The sequence below is a fragment of the Pollachius pollachius genome, assembly GCF_949987615.1.
Source record: "Pollachius pollachius genome assembly, chromosome: 14".
In the NCBI taxonomy this organism is placed as follows: Eukaryota; Metazoa; Chordata; class Actinopteri; order Gadiformes; family Gadidae; genus Pollachius; species Pollachius pollachius.
The window spans coordinates 8572848-8588061 of NC_136947.1; the positions used below are offsets into that span (position 1 = coordinate 8572848).

General features: G+C 44.7%; 1 protein-coding gene across 1 annotated transcript in view; it reads left to right on the forward strand.

Moving 5' to 3' along the window:
• Nucleotides 1-15206, forward strand: part of st18 (ST18 C2H2C-type zinc finger transcription factor) — a gene marked incomplete at both ends in the record, with an annotated part of 37065 nt that extends 21859 nt beyond the window's left edge. Inside the window, 16 exons of the mRNA XM_079750318.1 lie at nt 1411-1545; nt 2462-2552; nt 2896-2988; nt 3730-3968; nt 4482-4702; nt 7139-7465; nt 8717-8832; nt 10159-10221; nt 10594-10662; nt 11081-11143; nt 11791-11871; nt 13680-13901; nt 14083-14171; nt 14364-14467; nt 14801-14947; nt 15066-15206. Of these exons, the coding sequence (XP_079606444.1) occupies nt 1411-1545; nt 2462-2552; nt 2896-2988; nt 3730-3968; nt 4482-4702; nt 7139-7465; nt 8717-8832; nt 10159-10221; nt 10594-10662; nt 11081-11143; nt 11791-11871; nt 13680-13901; nt 14083-14171; nt 14364-14467; nt 14801-14947; nt 15066-15206 (2201 nt within the window). The remainder of the gene's footprint in view (nt 1-1410; nt 1546-2461; nt 2553-2895; nt 2989-3729; nt 3969-4481; nt 4703-7138; nt 7466-8716; nt 8833-10158; nt 10222-10593; nt 10663-11080; nt 11144-11790; nt 11872-13679; nt 13902-14082; nt 14172-14363; nt 14468-14800; nt 14948-15065) is intronic.
• Nucleotides 15207-15214: the final 8 nt, after the last annotated feature.

Sequence of the window (15214 nt, forward strand, 5' to 3'; positions counted from 1 at the left end):
GCGTTTGAATGAAATACAGTTGTTATTCTTAAAGTTTTCCCTTAATGTGTGTGTTTGTGTAGGTGTGTGTGTGTGTGTGTGTGCGCGTGTGTTAGTTTGTGATTTTGAATGAAATAAAGTTGTTATTCTTAATATTGTCACTTCATGTGTGGGTGAGTGTGTGTTTGTGTGCTTGCATGAAGTACAGTTGTTATTCTTAATGTTGTCACTTGCTCTGTGTTTGGGCATGTGTGTGTGTACGTTTGTGTGCGTGCGCTTGTGTATGTGTTTGTGTGTATGTGTGCGTGTGTGTGTGTGAGGGGCGGCCCCTTGCGTTTTATGAGTTTTGTGCGATGGAGTTTGTGCCAATTCTAGTGCTGCCCCTTTGTACAGCTGACAACAGTTAACAATAAATAATGTTGTTATAAAGAATAACTGTGCCTTCTGTGTGAACTGTGCGTAGCTGAATAGGGCAGCAAGCCTACGCTACTGTGTTTTGTTATATTTTATAACGTCGGTCATAATGGTGGAACTAAGTTTGAGAACCACTGTATTAGACAGACCTCAGAGATCTGGTTGTATAAGATTGGTGGAACTGAACCAAAATATAATAATTTTATTGAGGGTGGGGGGGGGGGTTAAATATTTTTTGTTCAAATATTTTTGATAACAAGTGAAGAAATAATGGATAGTCTGTCACAAAAAATAAACATATTTTCCTGGTTGAAATTGCTACAACTCGGAACATTGAATTGTGGAAGGAATCAAGCGGATATTTAACCATGACCATAAGTCTTAAATCCTCCTAAAGTACCACTAATGTTTTTGCCTTGGATTCTTCAAATAACTGCAGCTAAATGTGTAATCCTAGATGTAATCTTTCCATGGATGAGCATTAAGAAGTGGATGTTCTGTGGTGAACTGCAGCCTTAACTAAAATGACAGCTTAATAGAAAAAAGTGTCTGGCTTTACATGATATTGCAATCTGTATGGACTTACGGTCCAATATGTGGCGTTGTCGCAACAAGACAATATCGTCAGCATGGCTTCGACTGTGTTCGCTGACTTCCTCAGACAGATGTCTGGTTTTTCCTCTGATGGCGTTTTCTATTACTGTACTTTAAGACGTGGCACTGTGTGTGTTTTTTTATGCTGTACTTTAAGACACTGTGTGTTTTTTAGGCTGTACTTTAGGACCAACACTGTTTCTGTTTTTTGTACAGTACTTTAAGTCTTAAGAGACTTTGTGTTTTTTATGCTGTACTTTAACACACTGTGTGTGTTTTTTATACTGTATTTTAAGACACTGTGTTTTTTATACTGTAATTTAAGACACTGTGTTTTTTTGTGAACTGTACCTCAAGAAAATGTGTGTGTTTTTTATACCGTACTTTAAAACACTGTGTGTGTGTATTGTGTCGTTGTCGTAGATTCCCCGCGGACGGACAAGAAGGACATCAAGTGCCCAACACCCGGGTGCGACGGCACTGGTCACGTGACCGGCCTGTACCCCCACCACCGGAGCCTGTCGGGGTGCCCCCACAAAGTCCGGGTCCCCCCAGAGAGTGAGTCCGACAGCGAGAACCGTCTCGTACGATTCATCATGGAGTCATAACTATTTATTCATATACACATATTATGTAAGCGGATTTATTCAAATCGAAAAGAGAGTGGGTTGCGAATCGAATGTTTGAATTCAAAGCCTCATTGGACAGAAGGAGTCTCTGTATGGACGGGGCTCTGCATAGTTTCCCCCGAACTTAAATTCAGCGATAGACTTTTTATTTGTCTGGGAAAATTGAAAATGTTTTTTTTTTTTCCCTTCTTCAACAAATTGGCGATTGTAAAGTCGTTTCTATGTGTCGCTAACAAACATTGGACATTAAACAGTAATGTTACAAAAGGAGCGGAGAAAGTAATTAAGTTTTTCAATAAAAAAAGGGAAGGGAAAAATAAAAGCTTGTGCTCTTAAGAGTGAAGGCAGTATTTGCAAATCAAAGGGCCAGCGAACGCAGTATTGAGAAATAAACAGACAACTCCGTGGAACTAATTGGACCGTCTGCACAGTAGAGGGAAGTTTCTAAAGGATACACAGGGAAGCTTTTAACAATACGGATGTTTTGAAGAACATAATCATCTGTCTTGCTATATTCCTCTTTGCTGTAAGCTATTTACATTCCCGGGCCACCGTGGCAGCACTTCCAACACAATGAGAAAACCTTTAAGCTTTTGTCTTCAATTCATCCTCCATCTGTTTGTTTCTTCACCACTAAACTTTACCAGCTAGGAACATGTGGATTTATGTTTTGTTGTTTTGTTCACAGATGCGTATTAGACAGTAAACAAAGTTTTGTGTTTGTTTATTAGGTTATTATCAGCCACTGTACAAGTGTTCACCATCATACCATCAATTATATAAATATTGTTAAAGGTTTTTATTATGAATTATGTGTTTACTCTCTTTTTTTTCTTTCGTGGTAGTCCTGGCCATGCACGAAAACGTCCTCAAGTGCCCCACGCCTGGCTGCACGGGGAGGGGCCACGTCAACAGTAACCGTAGCACCCACCGCAGGTACGTGCATACACACAAACTCACACACACCCACACCCACCGGAGGTACGTGCACAGGCACCCACACACACACACACACACAAACACACACACACACACACACCCACCAGAGGAACGTGCACATGCACAGGCCATGAGTAGACAAGAGATTACCACACAGGCATGCACATGCGCACACGCACACACACAAGCACTCACGCACACACTCGCACGCACGCACACACACACACACAAACTCACACACACAAAAACGCAAACCCTCTGACACAGCGAGTGCCTATATACTGTAAGGGTACTGTAAGTGGTGGCTAAACGGTATGACCTGCCCCTCTTCCCTCCCCAGTCTCTCGGGCTGCCCCATCGCCGCTGCAGTAAAAGTCCCCAAGCCACCGGAGGAGAGCCCCAAAGCCCGACCCACGGCCGACCGCTCGCCCAGGTACCGACATCAGCCCCCCCCCCCCCCCCCCCCTCTCTGCTACCGATGCATCATCTCACTATCACACCCGGGCCACATGTTTACACCGGACAGCGTTTCACCGAGCCCCGAGGAACAGCGGGTCGGCCGAGGGTCGGGCTCTAAGTTGTAGTAAACGCAGGGACAAGACAACAATAAAACGCTATTATTCTGAACGAGGCTCTGAGCTATTTTCAATAACTGATCCCCACAGATGACGTTCTATTTCAAGCTTTCCAAGTAGGATTTCGGTGCGTGTTTGTGTGTGTGTGTGTGTGTGCGTGTGCGTGTTTTGAGAGAGGCAGTGCTTGTGGCTCCTGCGCGCCTCCTTTCCATTAGAGATGATAAAAGAAGAGAACTCTTTGTTCCCCGTGGATACACCACAGGCAACATGCCCACTCCGACTATATTAATTAGTCTGGCAACATGGCCGTTCTGAGGACACCAACACACATCCACCCATCGCAGACCTAAGAGGATAAAGACAGTGGCATCTGTGGATAATTAAAAAAGATCCCCTTTGATTTTATTTTTTTATTACTTTCCCCGCCATCCCATAATAACTCACTGGAACCCGCTGCACGAGTGCACCTCATTTGACATCATTTAGTACTTGGAAGACCAGACCCTGTTTATTTTTCTTTCTTTTTCTCCTTTTCTCCTCGCTGGGATTAATCCCTCCCTCCTCTGTCTGCCGTGTCTGCGTGCCATGTCTCCTCCCAGGTCGATGAACGTAATGAAGAGGTTCGACATGAACCAGCTGCATTACCGGCTGTCCCACCCGGCGGCGGCGGGGGCGGTGGCCGCCCTGCAGGGCACGCTGGGCCACGACGGGGACAAGTACAGCCGCATCCGCTTCGACCACGCCAGCTTCGACGCACAGGTCTTCGGGAAGCCCGCCCTGATGGGGGGCGGCGGCGGGGGTCCGACGGAGCAGGAGGCCCCCTCGCACCTCCGCGATTGTGAGTCCCAGGGCGTCAGAAAGAGAGGGAGAACGGGCTTGGATATCATATTAGAGAATGAGAGCCGGGTTGACTGATGTTGGACCATCTTATGTTGGGATGGTGACTGTATGGGGAATCTTGGTCTTTGGGTTTTACAGTTAACAGGACAAGACTGCACTCGGTTTCATTTACATTTACGTTTAGAGCGTTTAGCAGACGCTTCTGTCCAAACCAACTGACAATAAGTACATTTGTCAGAAGAAAGGTTCATAACAGTGATCGCATCATTAACGATGATGCCTGAGTTAAAAAACACTATAAGCCAATGAGATAATAAGTTATTTTAAGATATTTGATATTCTTTTTATTTTATTTTATTAATTTTTTGTGAATATTTCCCAATACATTCTGTAATTGTGTTCCCCTCGCCGTTTCATCTACCAGTTCATTTTATACGTTCTATTTTATTGACATTTAATTTTACAACATCGACGCTAAAGTGATCGTTTCCACCTTTAAACCCACCTCCAGCGCCTCGCCACTTCTCCGGCTTCCTGGGCTCCCCGGGGACTCGGCTGCCCGCCTCGGGCCCCCACAGCCCGCCCCCCCACCACTTCACCAACGGAGACAGCCTGCAGGCCGCCGCTGCCACCGCCGCCATCCTCAACCTCTCCACCCGCTACCGCAACAACATGGACGCCGCCGCCGCAGCCGCCGTGGGGGCCGGTCAGCCCCGGGGCCCCGCTGCCAAGGTGAGGCCCCCTCGCCTTGTGTCCGGTCGCTGGTCTTGTGGTGGAGCATAGCGTGGCAGTTAGCAGTATCACCGCAATGGTTAGGGGTTCAATTCTCTACACTGTGACCGACCCTGTGCTAAGAATGCAACAACAAAATGGTGTATATTTATATTTATTTCTATTTTTGTTATTTTGAAATAGAGCGCTTGGAAGGGTTTTCACCATGGTCAGCTGGAAGGGAGAAGCATTGGTGCATTTGTGTATTAAACAGGAGGAGATGAGTCGAAGAATTGGTGGAGGACGGGGGAGAGAAAACATCAAAAGACCAGAATATGGCAGGGATTTTTTCCAGTTTCTCTGGCAGCAGAGAAACAAGGTGGCTTCCTCCGTGAGGCTTTAATGTACACAAAGGAGAATGTCATGTAATCACATCAAAAGCTTGCAAAAACCAGAAGCCTTGCTTCCAAACTACAATTAGCTATCTTTTTTTCATTTCGATTTTTTTTAAGTTTTTTCCAAGAAATGTTGTATTTTGTTTCAGCGCGTTCTGGCATGGCCACGAGTCGTCTCCTCCCAGGGCCTCTTGTGTTTTACAGATGGCAGGGGATATCTCGCTAAGTTATATGATCCAACACGGGTTGTGTGTGTCTAGTCGGCAGAGTCTGCAAAGGCTTTTCAATGGATTAAACTAATCAGATAAATTAATGTGAATTCAACTCTGCTCTTTAATTCATACACGCACACAACACACAAAAACAACCCAAAACCACAAACCCTACAAATCTTTTTTCTCTCTGCGTTTTCAAAAAATGTGTGCTTTGGATTACAACTCTAAAACCCCCGCTCATCGGGATATCTCATCGCATTATCTCGACATGCTATTGTCTTTAAACTTTGTTATTTTTTCTCTCTCCGTGCTTCAATTCAAATGTCAATCCCTGGGATATATATACACCCAGTCTCGCGGATGATTCAAGGGTCCACACCTACACAACACCACAGAAATGTCTCTCTTTCAGCAGCTTGGTGAGCTGAGAATGTGGCCCGGTACCAGGTACCAGCCCACTGTATGAATTAAACAGTGTGAGCAACTTCATCATCATCTGCTCTCTGTGGACAGCTTAGTTTTCCTGGAGAGATGCATATACTGTAGGGAAGAGGCTTTATTTTTTAGGGTTGAACCCGTACTTCTTTGAGTGCAGCCTAATTTTCTTGGAGATACGCTCGTACTGTATGGAAGAGCCTTTCTTTTTAGGGTTGAACCCGTACTTCCTCAAGTGTAGCCTACTTTTCTTGGATAGACGCTCGTACTGTAGGGAAGAGGTTTCCTTTTTAAGGGTTGAACCTGTACTTCTTCAAGTGCAACTTAGTTTTTTTACTGGAGAGATGCGCATACTGTAGGGATGAGGCTTCCTTTTTTAGGGTTGAACCTGTACTTCTTTGAGTGCATTATCACCTCCTCGCTCTTGCGTTTATTAGGCGTCGTCTTCGATCGGACACACAACGTCCAACGGCAGGTGCACTTAGTCTTCGGTGGTGACCTGTAATACGTGTTTTCGTTGGTGTTCTTTTCAGCTGAAGCACATTGAGTGAGTGATTATTAACAAATAATACGGAGAGAAGACAACTGCTGTTTCACGGCCCTGTAGTTTTCCACACTGATGTTATTTTGATTAGGTACACACATCATCAAACAGCCGGATAATTACAGTGGACAGCAGCATGTGATGCCCGTGGAAATTATCCCCTTTAATTAATTTGAAAGGTCCCCTTTTGTTGCGAAAAATATGTATAGGCTTTAATTATACGAATGTGTTGAGTAATTGGTCTCATAGAAAGGGATTTTGCCGTTTTTATTTTTTAATAAGGTAAAACTTTTCCCCGTTAATACTATAAAACCCCTCGGTGTGCGCCACTCTCTGGTCCGTCTCTCCGTCGCTCGGAGCACACATGCCGCAGCTGTCAACAAGCAAACTTATGCTACGTTAAGCTTTTTAAATTTTTGTTGTAATAACGATGACCTAAAACCAGCCACCCCCTCCCCCCTGCTCCCCTCCCCACAGCTGCCATCTTGGTTGTGTGTCCTAGAAAACACACAACACAGCTGTCAGTGGCAAAAAAAACTATACACCAGCCATTTTTTATTCCAACCGAATTATCGCTGGCTTAGTGTTATGCCGCGGCGTGTGTTAATCACGGCATTTCTTATTCAAAAAAAACAAGGGGGGGGGGGGGGTCGTTTTATTATTAAACTCATGACTCACATTTATAGCCCCAAAAGTTGTGTGCTTTGCAATTATCATGCCGTCATTGCCGTATTAATTAAAGGCATTAAAAACACATTTCTTTTAATCCGCTTGTTTTGGTGGAGAGTCACACACTGGCTATGACACCCATGATGGAGTGGGTCTTCCATCCTGACCGACCCCTCCCCCTCGCTCTCCTAATGAACAGGACCTGCTCATCGAGGTGGACGAGAACGGCACCCTGGACCTGAGCATGAAGCGAGGCAAGGAGCTCGTCGGCCCACCCCGGACCAAGGTGCCCAGCGAGGATCCTCTGGTCCATCCTCACCCTCCCCCTCCTCCTCCTCCCCCTCCTCCCTCTCTTCCTCTCGCCCATCCTCATCCTCCTCACCACCACCCCATCGAGTCGTCGATGGCCAAGGGCGGCGGCCTGCTGATCAACCCGGCCTTCTACCGCTCCCTGTGCGAGCGCGACGGCTGGGAGGGCCGCGTCCCCGTGAACTTCAGCAAGGTCTCGCTCATGCATGACAAGGAGGTGAGGTGGAGACACATCGGAAAGGCCTCCGACACTGACCAATCACAGGGCAGCAGGGGCACAACGACCGCACGCCAATGCAGTCGTTTAAACGTCGGGCTTTAGAAAGTTTGAAACTGAAAGTAAACCGTTAAATAGTAACAGAAGATCTTTCGTCGTCCATTCGTTTTTGTCATAAGGACGGAATTCCGAGGAAATTGAAATCTGTAGAAATGCAGAAAGGAAGAGGTTGTTGTTTTGTGACATTAATGACGCTGTTTCAGAGCACGCTGCTAAAATGTTTGGGCCACAAGACACCAGATATTTTTTTCTGTGACTTTAACAACTTTCTCCATTGAGGGGTGTGATAAGTTGCGCCTTTGAACTCAAAGGACATCTAAACCTGTATTCCTAGAGAGCATTATGATGCAAATAAATAAATCTATTAATATGTCTTAGCATTCTGTGAGGAAGAGCATCGCAGACAGAGAGAACACTGGCGTCTCTATTAAGAGTTGTTCATCTCTCATCAAACATATGACACACTTACATCAGAACACGGCTTATCTGCTTTCTTTACAATGTCTTGCCCGTAGGGTCCGAGAGAACACTAATCTGGTTTTATGTTTTCAGAAGATTATTTCTATAGCCTTCAGTTGTAGGTTTATTATATATTAGATTGCATTTCATTGCACTGCTGCTTTTTTTCCCACAATTGTCCCGCCTTCTTTTGTCTTTATGATATCGAAACAGGCCAAACAACACATGTGACCTCTTTCCCAGCCTCACAACATCTGGCACCCCGACACAGAGTACACCGTCTCCGACAAAAGTCAATGTGAACGGCGTGACTATACATTGCACACACACAGCGAGGGCTCAGATTAGGTATAAACGATGGGTAGTCTGGCCCACACTATCAGGATCTTTAAGCATTATCACTCTCAGCCTCTGCTCCATAACCTCGGGGGGAGGTGTGTGTGTGTGTGTGTGTGTGTGCGCGCGCGCGTGTGTGTGTGTGTGCGTGTGTGTGTGTGTGTGTGCGTGTCTGTGTTGGGGGAGGGGGGTGGGTTGTCTTTAAAGAGCATTAAGTGCTTTCCATTGATTACTAACACTCAGGTCAAAGCAGATCATTGTCAAATCTCCACTTTTCCTTATTTTTTTTTTACACAATTGTGTGAAAGTTCTGAAGAAGACATGTATTGATACATGAATACGTATTTATACATGGATATGTATTCACACATGCGGTGCGCTTGTTTTGCTCACCAGCCGGAGAACTTTGACGACATGACCCTGGAGGAGCAACACTATCACCACGGCGACGGCGGCATGAACAGCCCCAAAAACAAGCTGCTATTACGGGACGCTAAGAAGGAGCTAATGAGGTACATTGTGCTGTCAGGATCACCACGGGGGGGCCAGGGGGGGGCCGGGGGCTGACTTGGTTTATTTAAAGGGGAGGTGGGCCCGTCTTGAGGGCATCTTGAAGCAGTCATGTGTGCATAACGCAAAGTTTTCCCCTTTAAAGGAAAAAGGTCAGCGGACAGATGGTGAGCGGTATTAATAACAAAAGTGTAATTCCAGATCAGCCCTCCTATTGGATAAAAAGGTCTAATACCAATGACCTGAACGATGCAGATGAAACCTACTGGCCCACCACACACACTCTGTTATTAGCTAGCGTTTCTCTCTATGATATATATCTATTTATATATCACTGTGATACGGTATGTCTGCAGGTTCATGTGGAGAAGAATTGTATCTTTGTGAAAGTGAGTTTTTGCCTGTATGTCCGGTACAAGCTTATAAACTCTTCAGCCTTCTAGTCTCTAGACTGCATGATCTCCCTAGGAACTGCAACCGCAACGCAAACACATCTATTGAAATTGGGTCTTCTCTCTCCCTGAACCGAATTCAATATGAAAGGGCAGAGCGTTTTGTAGTGTCCATCCCAGATTCACTTCTTTCATACATATTTCAACGTAGGTGTAGAAAAAAGCAGTTGCATTGGCTTTTACTTAATAAACACGCTTTGAATAGATCTAGATAGAAAACACTTTATTGTTCTTCTCGTATATTTTAGATAATCCCAAAAGAAGTTGGATTCTGTAGTTTTCACAAGGTAAAATTACATTTACATTCAGGGCATTTAGCACACGCTTTTATCCAAAGCGACTTACAATAAGCACATTTGTCAGAAGAAAGAGAAACAATATATCGCTGTCGGTACATTAAGGATGTTCATTGAACCGAGTGCCAAGCACTTTCAATTGTTAGGTTAACCCATTACCTGTATACAACAAAGCTAGCTAGGATAAGATGCTACACAATGCTAAGTACTATTTTTAAGTGCCAGGACGTACAACATACCATAAGTGCGTGCATTAAGTGCCAGGCCGTACAACATACAATAAGTGCGTACATTAAGTGCCAGGACGTACAACACTCAATAAGTGTGTACAATAAGTGCAAGGACGTAAGACGCCACAGACTGGTTTGTTGATCATCAGACCGATTCCTATAACTCGTAGACTAACTGTACTAGCCTGAACGTCGATCAGTCCCATCACTTTCTACTAAGTTTCTGGCCGTACTAACTCTAACCTCCGCGTCCACGAGACGGTCAACAATACCAACCCCACCCATACACCCACCATCTCTGCTCCATGTGAAGCTTGACTTCCCACTGAAGCCCTGTGTGTTCTCCTCAGCTGCCCCACCCCCGGCTGCGATGGGAGCGGCCACGTCACAGGGAACTACGCCTCCCACCGAAGGTACGCATCACCTGAACTTTTAACGAATCCCCTCGTTCGTTAACACACACCAAGCACGAGAGCAGAGCTACACTTTTGACTTTGTCAGCGTGAGATTAATACTGCGTTTAAATAACAAATAATGATGATGTCCCCTTACGGCGTCATCATGATATAATTGGTGACTCAGAGCGCTACTGTATGAAGAGTAAGGTGGTGATGTAGGGTGGGGGTGTGGGGGGGGGGGGGTTGTGGTGCTAAATCGGTTGAATAAACAAGCAGGAAAAACAGGAAAGGCGGTGTGCATTGTATGAGAATAGCCCGAGTGTGCGTTTGCATTGTGCGCTGATCAAAGAGTGCACTGAGATGACTGAGCTCTTTATCCCCCGTCAGCGTGTCTGGTTGTCCCCTAGCTGACAAGACGCTCAAGTCACTGATGGCAGCCAACTCTCAGGAATTAAAGTATGTATTCTGGGGCTGCACGCACATCGTCCACACAAAGATCTGCTCTCGCATCCAAACCCCGGCTCCCTTTTGTGTTTTGTGTTGTGGTCGTCGTTTTTGTTTCCACTTTGGGTCGTGAGTAGGTGTCCCTGTTGCGTTGTGTTGTGTGTTGTGTATACCGTGTGTGTATTGTGTGTCCCCGTGTGCATTCATCATCATTCTGACTGGCCATTTGCTCAATGGTAACATTGAGGACACCTTGGTTATTGATGTTCTCTTCAATAAGATGCTCACAATCCTGACGATAATAAAGAGAGAGAGAGCCTCACGATAATAAAGATAGAGAGAGAGAGAGAGAGAGAGAGAGAGAGAGAGAGAGAGAGAGAGAGAGAGAGAGAGAGAGAATGACCTGACACCTATGTCTCTCTCCCTGCAGGTGCCCAACACCTGGCTGCGACGGATCGGGTCATGTGACTGGGAACTACGCCTCCCACAGAAGGTAAAGCCTGTCCAATCACAATAGAGAGGGCGAGAGAAAGAGAGAGAGGGAAAATCACCACCGCTGAGCATACATTGTGATCTGTTCAAGAGTACATAAAGTGTGTTGGATCATTTATTTACTTAGCTGGGTTTCATTCATAGCGTTCATTTCTAATAAGCATCAGTGTAACACGATCTGCTATAGAGTTAACGAACACACGATTAGAACGGCATTAATAATGACAAGACATGTTTAGGTAGTATTCAGGTCAGCATCTATAGAGCTGTATATACACATAGAGGTGTATATGGCTGTTGAGGAACCAAGCCTAAGGATTGTACTCTTGTGTACTTGTAGAATAAGATGGAATAAAAGCAATTGTGATTCTGATTTGGATCGATTCGGATTGTAGAGGAGAAAGGTTACTTAATAACATTATTCAGTAGTCCTAGTAAGTGTGGGGGTAAATGTGTTTAAGTTTTGCTTTTCGTTCTTGTTTTTCCACTTCATGACATTATTCAGTAGTCCCAGTAAGAGTGGTTGTAAACGTGTGAGTTTTGCTTTTCGTTCTTGTTTTTCCTCTTCATGACATTATTCAGTAGTCTTAGTAAGAGTGGTTGTAAACGTGTTTGTGTTTTGCTCTTCGCTTTTGTTTTCTCTCCTAGTTTGTCAGGATGTCCGCGGGCCAGGAAAGGAGGTCTGAAGCTCACGCCAAACAAGGAGGAGAAGGAGGAGCAGGAGATGAAGTAAGAGGTCCCACACGTCGGTCTTCAGGGAATCCTGTGTTTCGGCTTTTAAATGATTGAATGTCAAACAATCAAAGAAAAAAATAACACGCACAATGAACTGTCACTGTTGCGCGCAAAAGGGCATTATATCAATGAGCTTTTAAGTTGAACAAAGGGAATGATATTTCTGTTGTTGTAACATTAGTGAATTATTTTACAAGGATTAGCCACATGTTTAGAGGGGGATTTTTCAGGTTTGTGTATTGCGCCGACTGCCAGACAGGGATATCTGGCACTCTGTGATGAGGGCTTTCTTGGTAATTATATTAAGAAACCGTGGAACTGCTCCACTCTGCTCACTGTAGTCAAAGCTTAACTGTTCTCAGCGCACAGTTGTTTCGGCGAAAAACAAACGCGCACATAGATAAATATATAAATAATAGAATTGATGTGTTGCCTAAATCCAGTCCAACCTATAAGCTGTTGTTTATGAACAGTATACATCTGGGCATTATATTATTTATTTATTATCGGGTTTTTTCTTTGTAATTACTAATGCAACGGCGGGGGTGAGCTTAGGAATTAGACAAGAATAGATGCTGTGTGTTTCACAGAGCCCAGAGGGGAAGGGGGGCAGATTGCTGTACATGGCAGCTCCATATATGGATCATACTCTGGTATTGTTCTAGTGCCTTCCACCAGGTGACCTAGCCGCGCTGCGTGGCAGTAATGGCGGCCGTGTTGTTCGCTCCTCTAAGTGCGTTGGCTTTGTTGAGTAACTAAAACAAAACAACACAAAAAATCGGCTGAAACAGGCTTTTTCGCTGCCGCCACTGCACTCTGTGCAGAGGGTGTGTGTGTGTGTGTGTGTGTGTGTTGTGTGTGTGTGTGTGTGTGTGTGTGTGTGTGTGTGTGTGTGTGTGTGTGTGTGTGTGTGTGTGTGTGTGTGTGTGTCTGTGTGTCTGTGTGTGAGTGTGAGTGTGTTTGTAGTGTGTAGCATCTCAGGTGAACCTTCACCTTTATCAATAAGAGGGAATGGGGCCGGGAACGGTAAAAAAAAAAAGCCATCACATTCTTTCACACGCTGGGATTACATGTCAATTATGTGTAATTCATGTCCATTACTGACCTGCGGCAAACCACACACACAGACCAGGGCTGTGGCGTGAGCCCTCTTAATGATATTCTGTTAAGAACACGCACTCACGCGTTTGCGCCACAAACAGTAATGCAATTGTTAATGCATTGAAACGCATTCGCACGCACACGCACGCACATGCACTGGAACTCACACACATTAATAACATTTCATGCACTCAACAGAGCATTTGCCTGTTCTGAAGTTTTAGTGGATTAGCCGTAACTTAAAGCTTACATGATTAATGGAGTAAATTTCTAGTTTAGGGGGACTTCGTTTTTAATCAGCATTTGGTTGGATTAATCAACATAATGGTCAAACAAATCTTCTGGTCTAGTTATACAGTGAGCTTGTTTTTATTAATTTCTTTAATAAACTATGACAATAATTGCATTTGAATATATACCCGTTTTTTAAATATTGTTTTACGTTTTGGGATTATGACTGATGTAATGAAATGTATGTGCTTTACCCTGTTGGCATGTGGAACCCATATTCAGTGTTTGTATAGAGTTATATATCCCATGCTAAAACATGCTGCAGGATATGCTAACATGAAAGCTAGGTATCTGATGACAAATAGCTCGACATGCAGTACGTTTGAAAAGCAGCGCCTGACGCTCTGTTTCTGTGTGCAAACGTAACGAGCGACATGAGCCCCACTCTGACCTCTTTATCTATCTGATAGGTGCCCCGTAATTGGCTGTGACGGACAGGGCCATATATCAGGGAAATACACCTCACACCGCAGTGCAGGCAGTTGCCCCCTCGCTGCCAAGAGGCAGAAGGAGTCCTCTATGAACGGACTACCCTTTCCGTGGAAGGCAAATAAGCAAGAACTGCCCCACTGTCCCTTGCCCGGCTGCAATGGCCTCGGACATGCCAATAATGTTTTTGTCACTCACAGAAGGTGAGGTCCCCTTTGTCCTGTCTCCACAAACAAATACTGATGGTTGACGTTTTTTGCATTCCAAACAATAGAGACATTTCACTTCACGTGCAACTGTTTCATTTAGACGTGTACGTTTGTCTGCCTAGCGTGTTTCCCCGGGTCTAATCTCTGCTGTATGTTGTGTTTTTGTGTGTGTTAGCTTGTCTGGCTGCCCATTGAACGCACAGAGTATCAAGAAGAAGCAGTCTGGAGAGGAGATGATGACTATTAAACTAAAAGCCAGCAGCGGTAAGCAGTTTTTATGATACATAATTTATAAAAATACACATAAATATATGTTTATAGATATGTATACACAGGAAACGGAAAGCCTTTTCACTTACCTGAAATGTTTATTGAATCTTCTCAAATTCACTCTCTGAACGCATAGTAATTACCAGTTTGCACATAATTAGAACTGGAATGTGTGTTTTCACTCAGGTGTTGAGAACCGGGAGGATGTACAACATTTGGATCATGAAATTAAAGAGCTGAATGAATCCAATCTGAAGATAGAGGAGGACATGATGCAGCTCCAAACCCAGGTAACTATTTACTCCGTGGCACTAGGCCTGGAGACACAATTGGATTTGATTCTTGAACCGCTACAGTGAAAAGCTTCACCCAAACCTCACCTTGGTTTCGATATATTTATGAGCTTATAGGCTCAGTTGTAAAGCTTGTGACTGGTCCACTCGACCAATCATGTATCAGTAAAAGACAGACAGTTGTTGAGATACATTTTTCAATACATCGTAGTCCACAGTATTTTTAGATAGTATGTTTGTTAATTCCTTTGATTGTAGAGAAAAACATACAGAACCAATCGCTTTATCAGCTTCCCCAATTTGACGAGCCACGTTCCCTCCCCCCGAAAGCAGATCTCGTCGATGGAGTGCAACCTGAAGACCATCGAGGAGGAGAACAACATGATCGAGCAGCACAACGACAGCCTGCTGAAGGAGCTAGCACGTCTCAGCCAGACGCTAATCAACAGCCTCACCGACATCCAACTGCCCCAAATGGTACGGTACCGCCTGCACCAACACCCCCCCTCCCCAAAACCCCCCAAAATGAAATATTTTTACTATCACTTGTCAATGTTTTGTACTCATTTATCTGTTGTTGTTGTTTTTGTCGCAGGGCCCCATCAGCGAGCATAATTTCGAAGCCTATGTGAACACATTAACTGACATGTACAACAACTCGGAACATGAGTACTCCCCGGAGTGCAAGGTGCTCTTGGATAACATTAAACAGGCTATTAAGGGCATTCACGTCTGAGCTCTGGG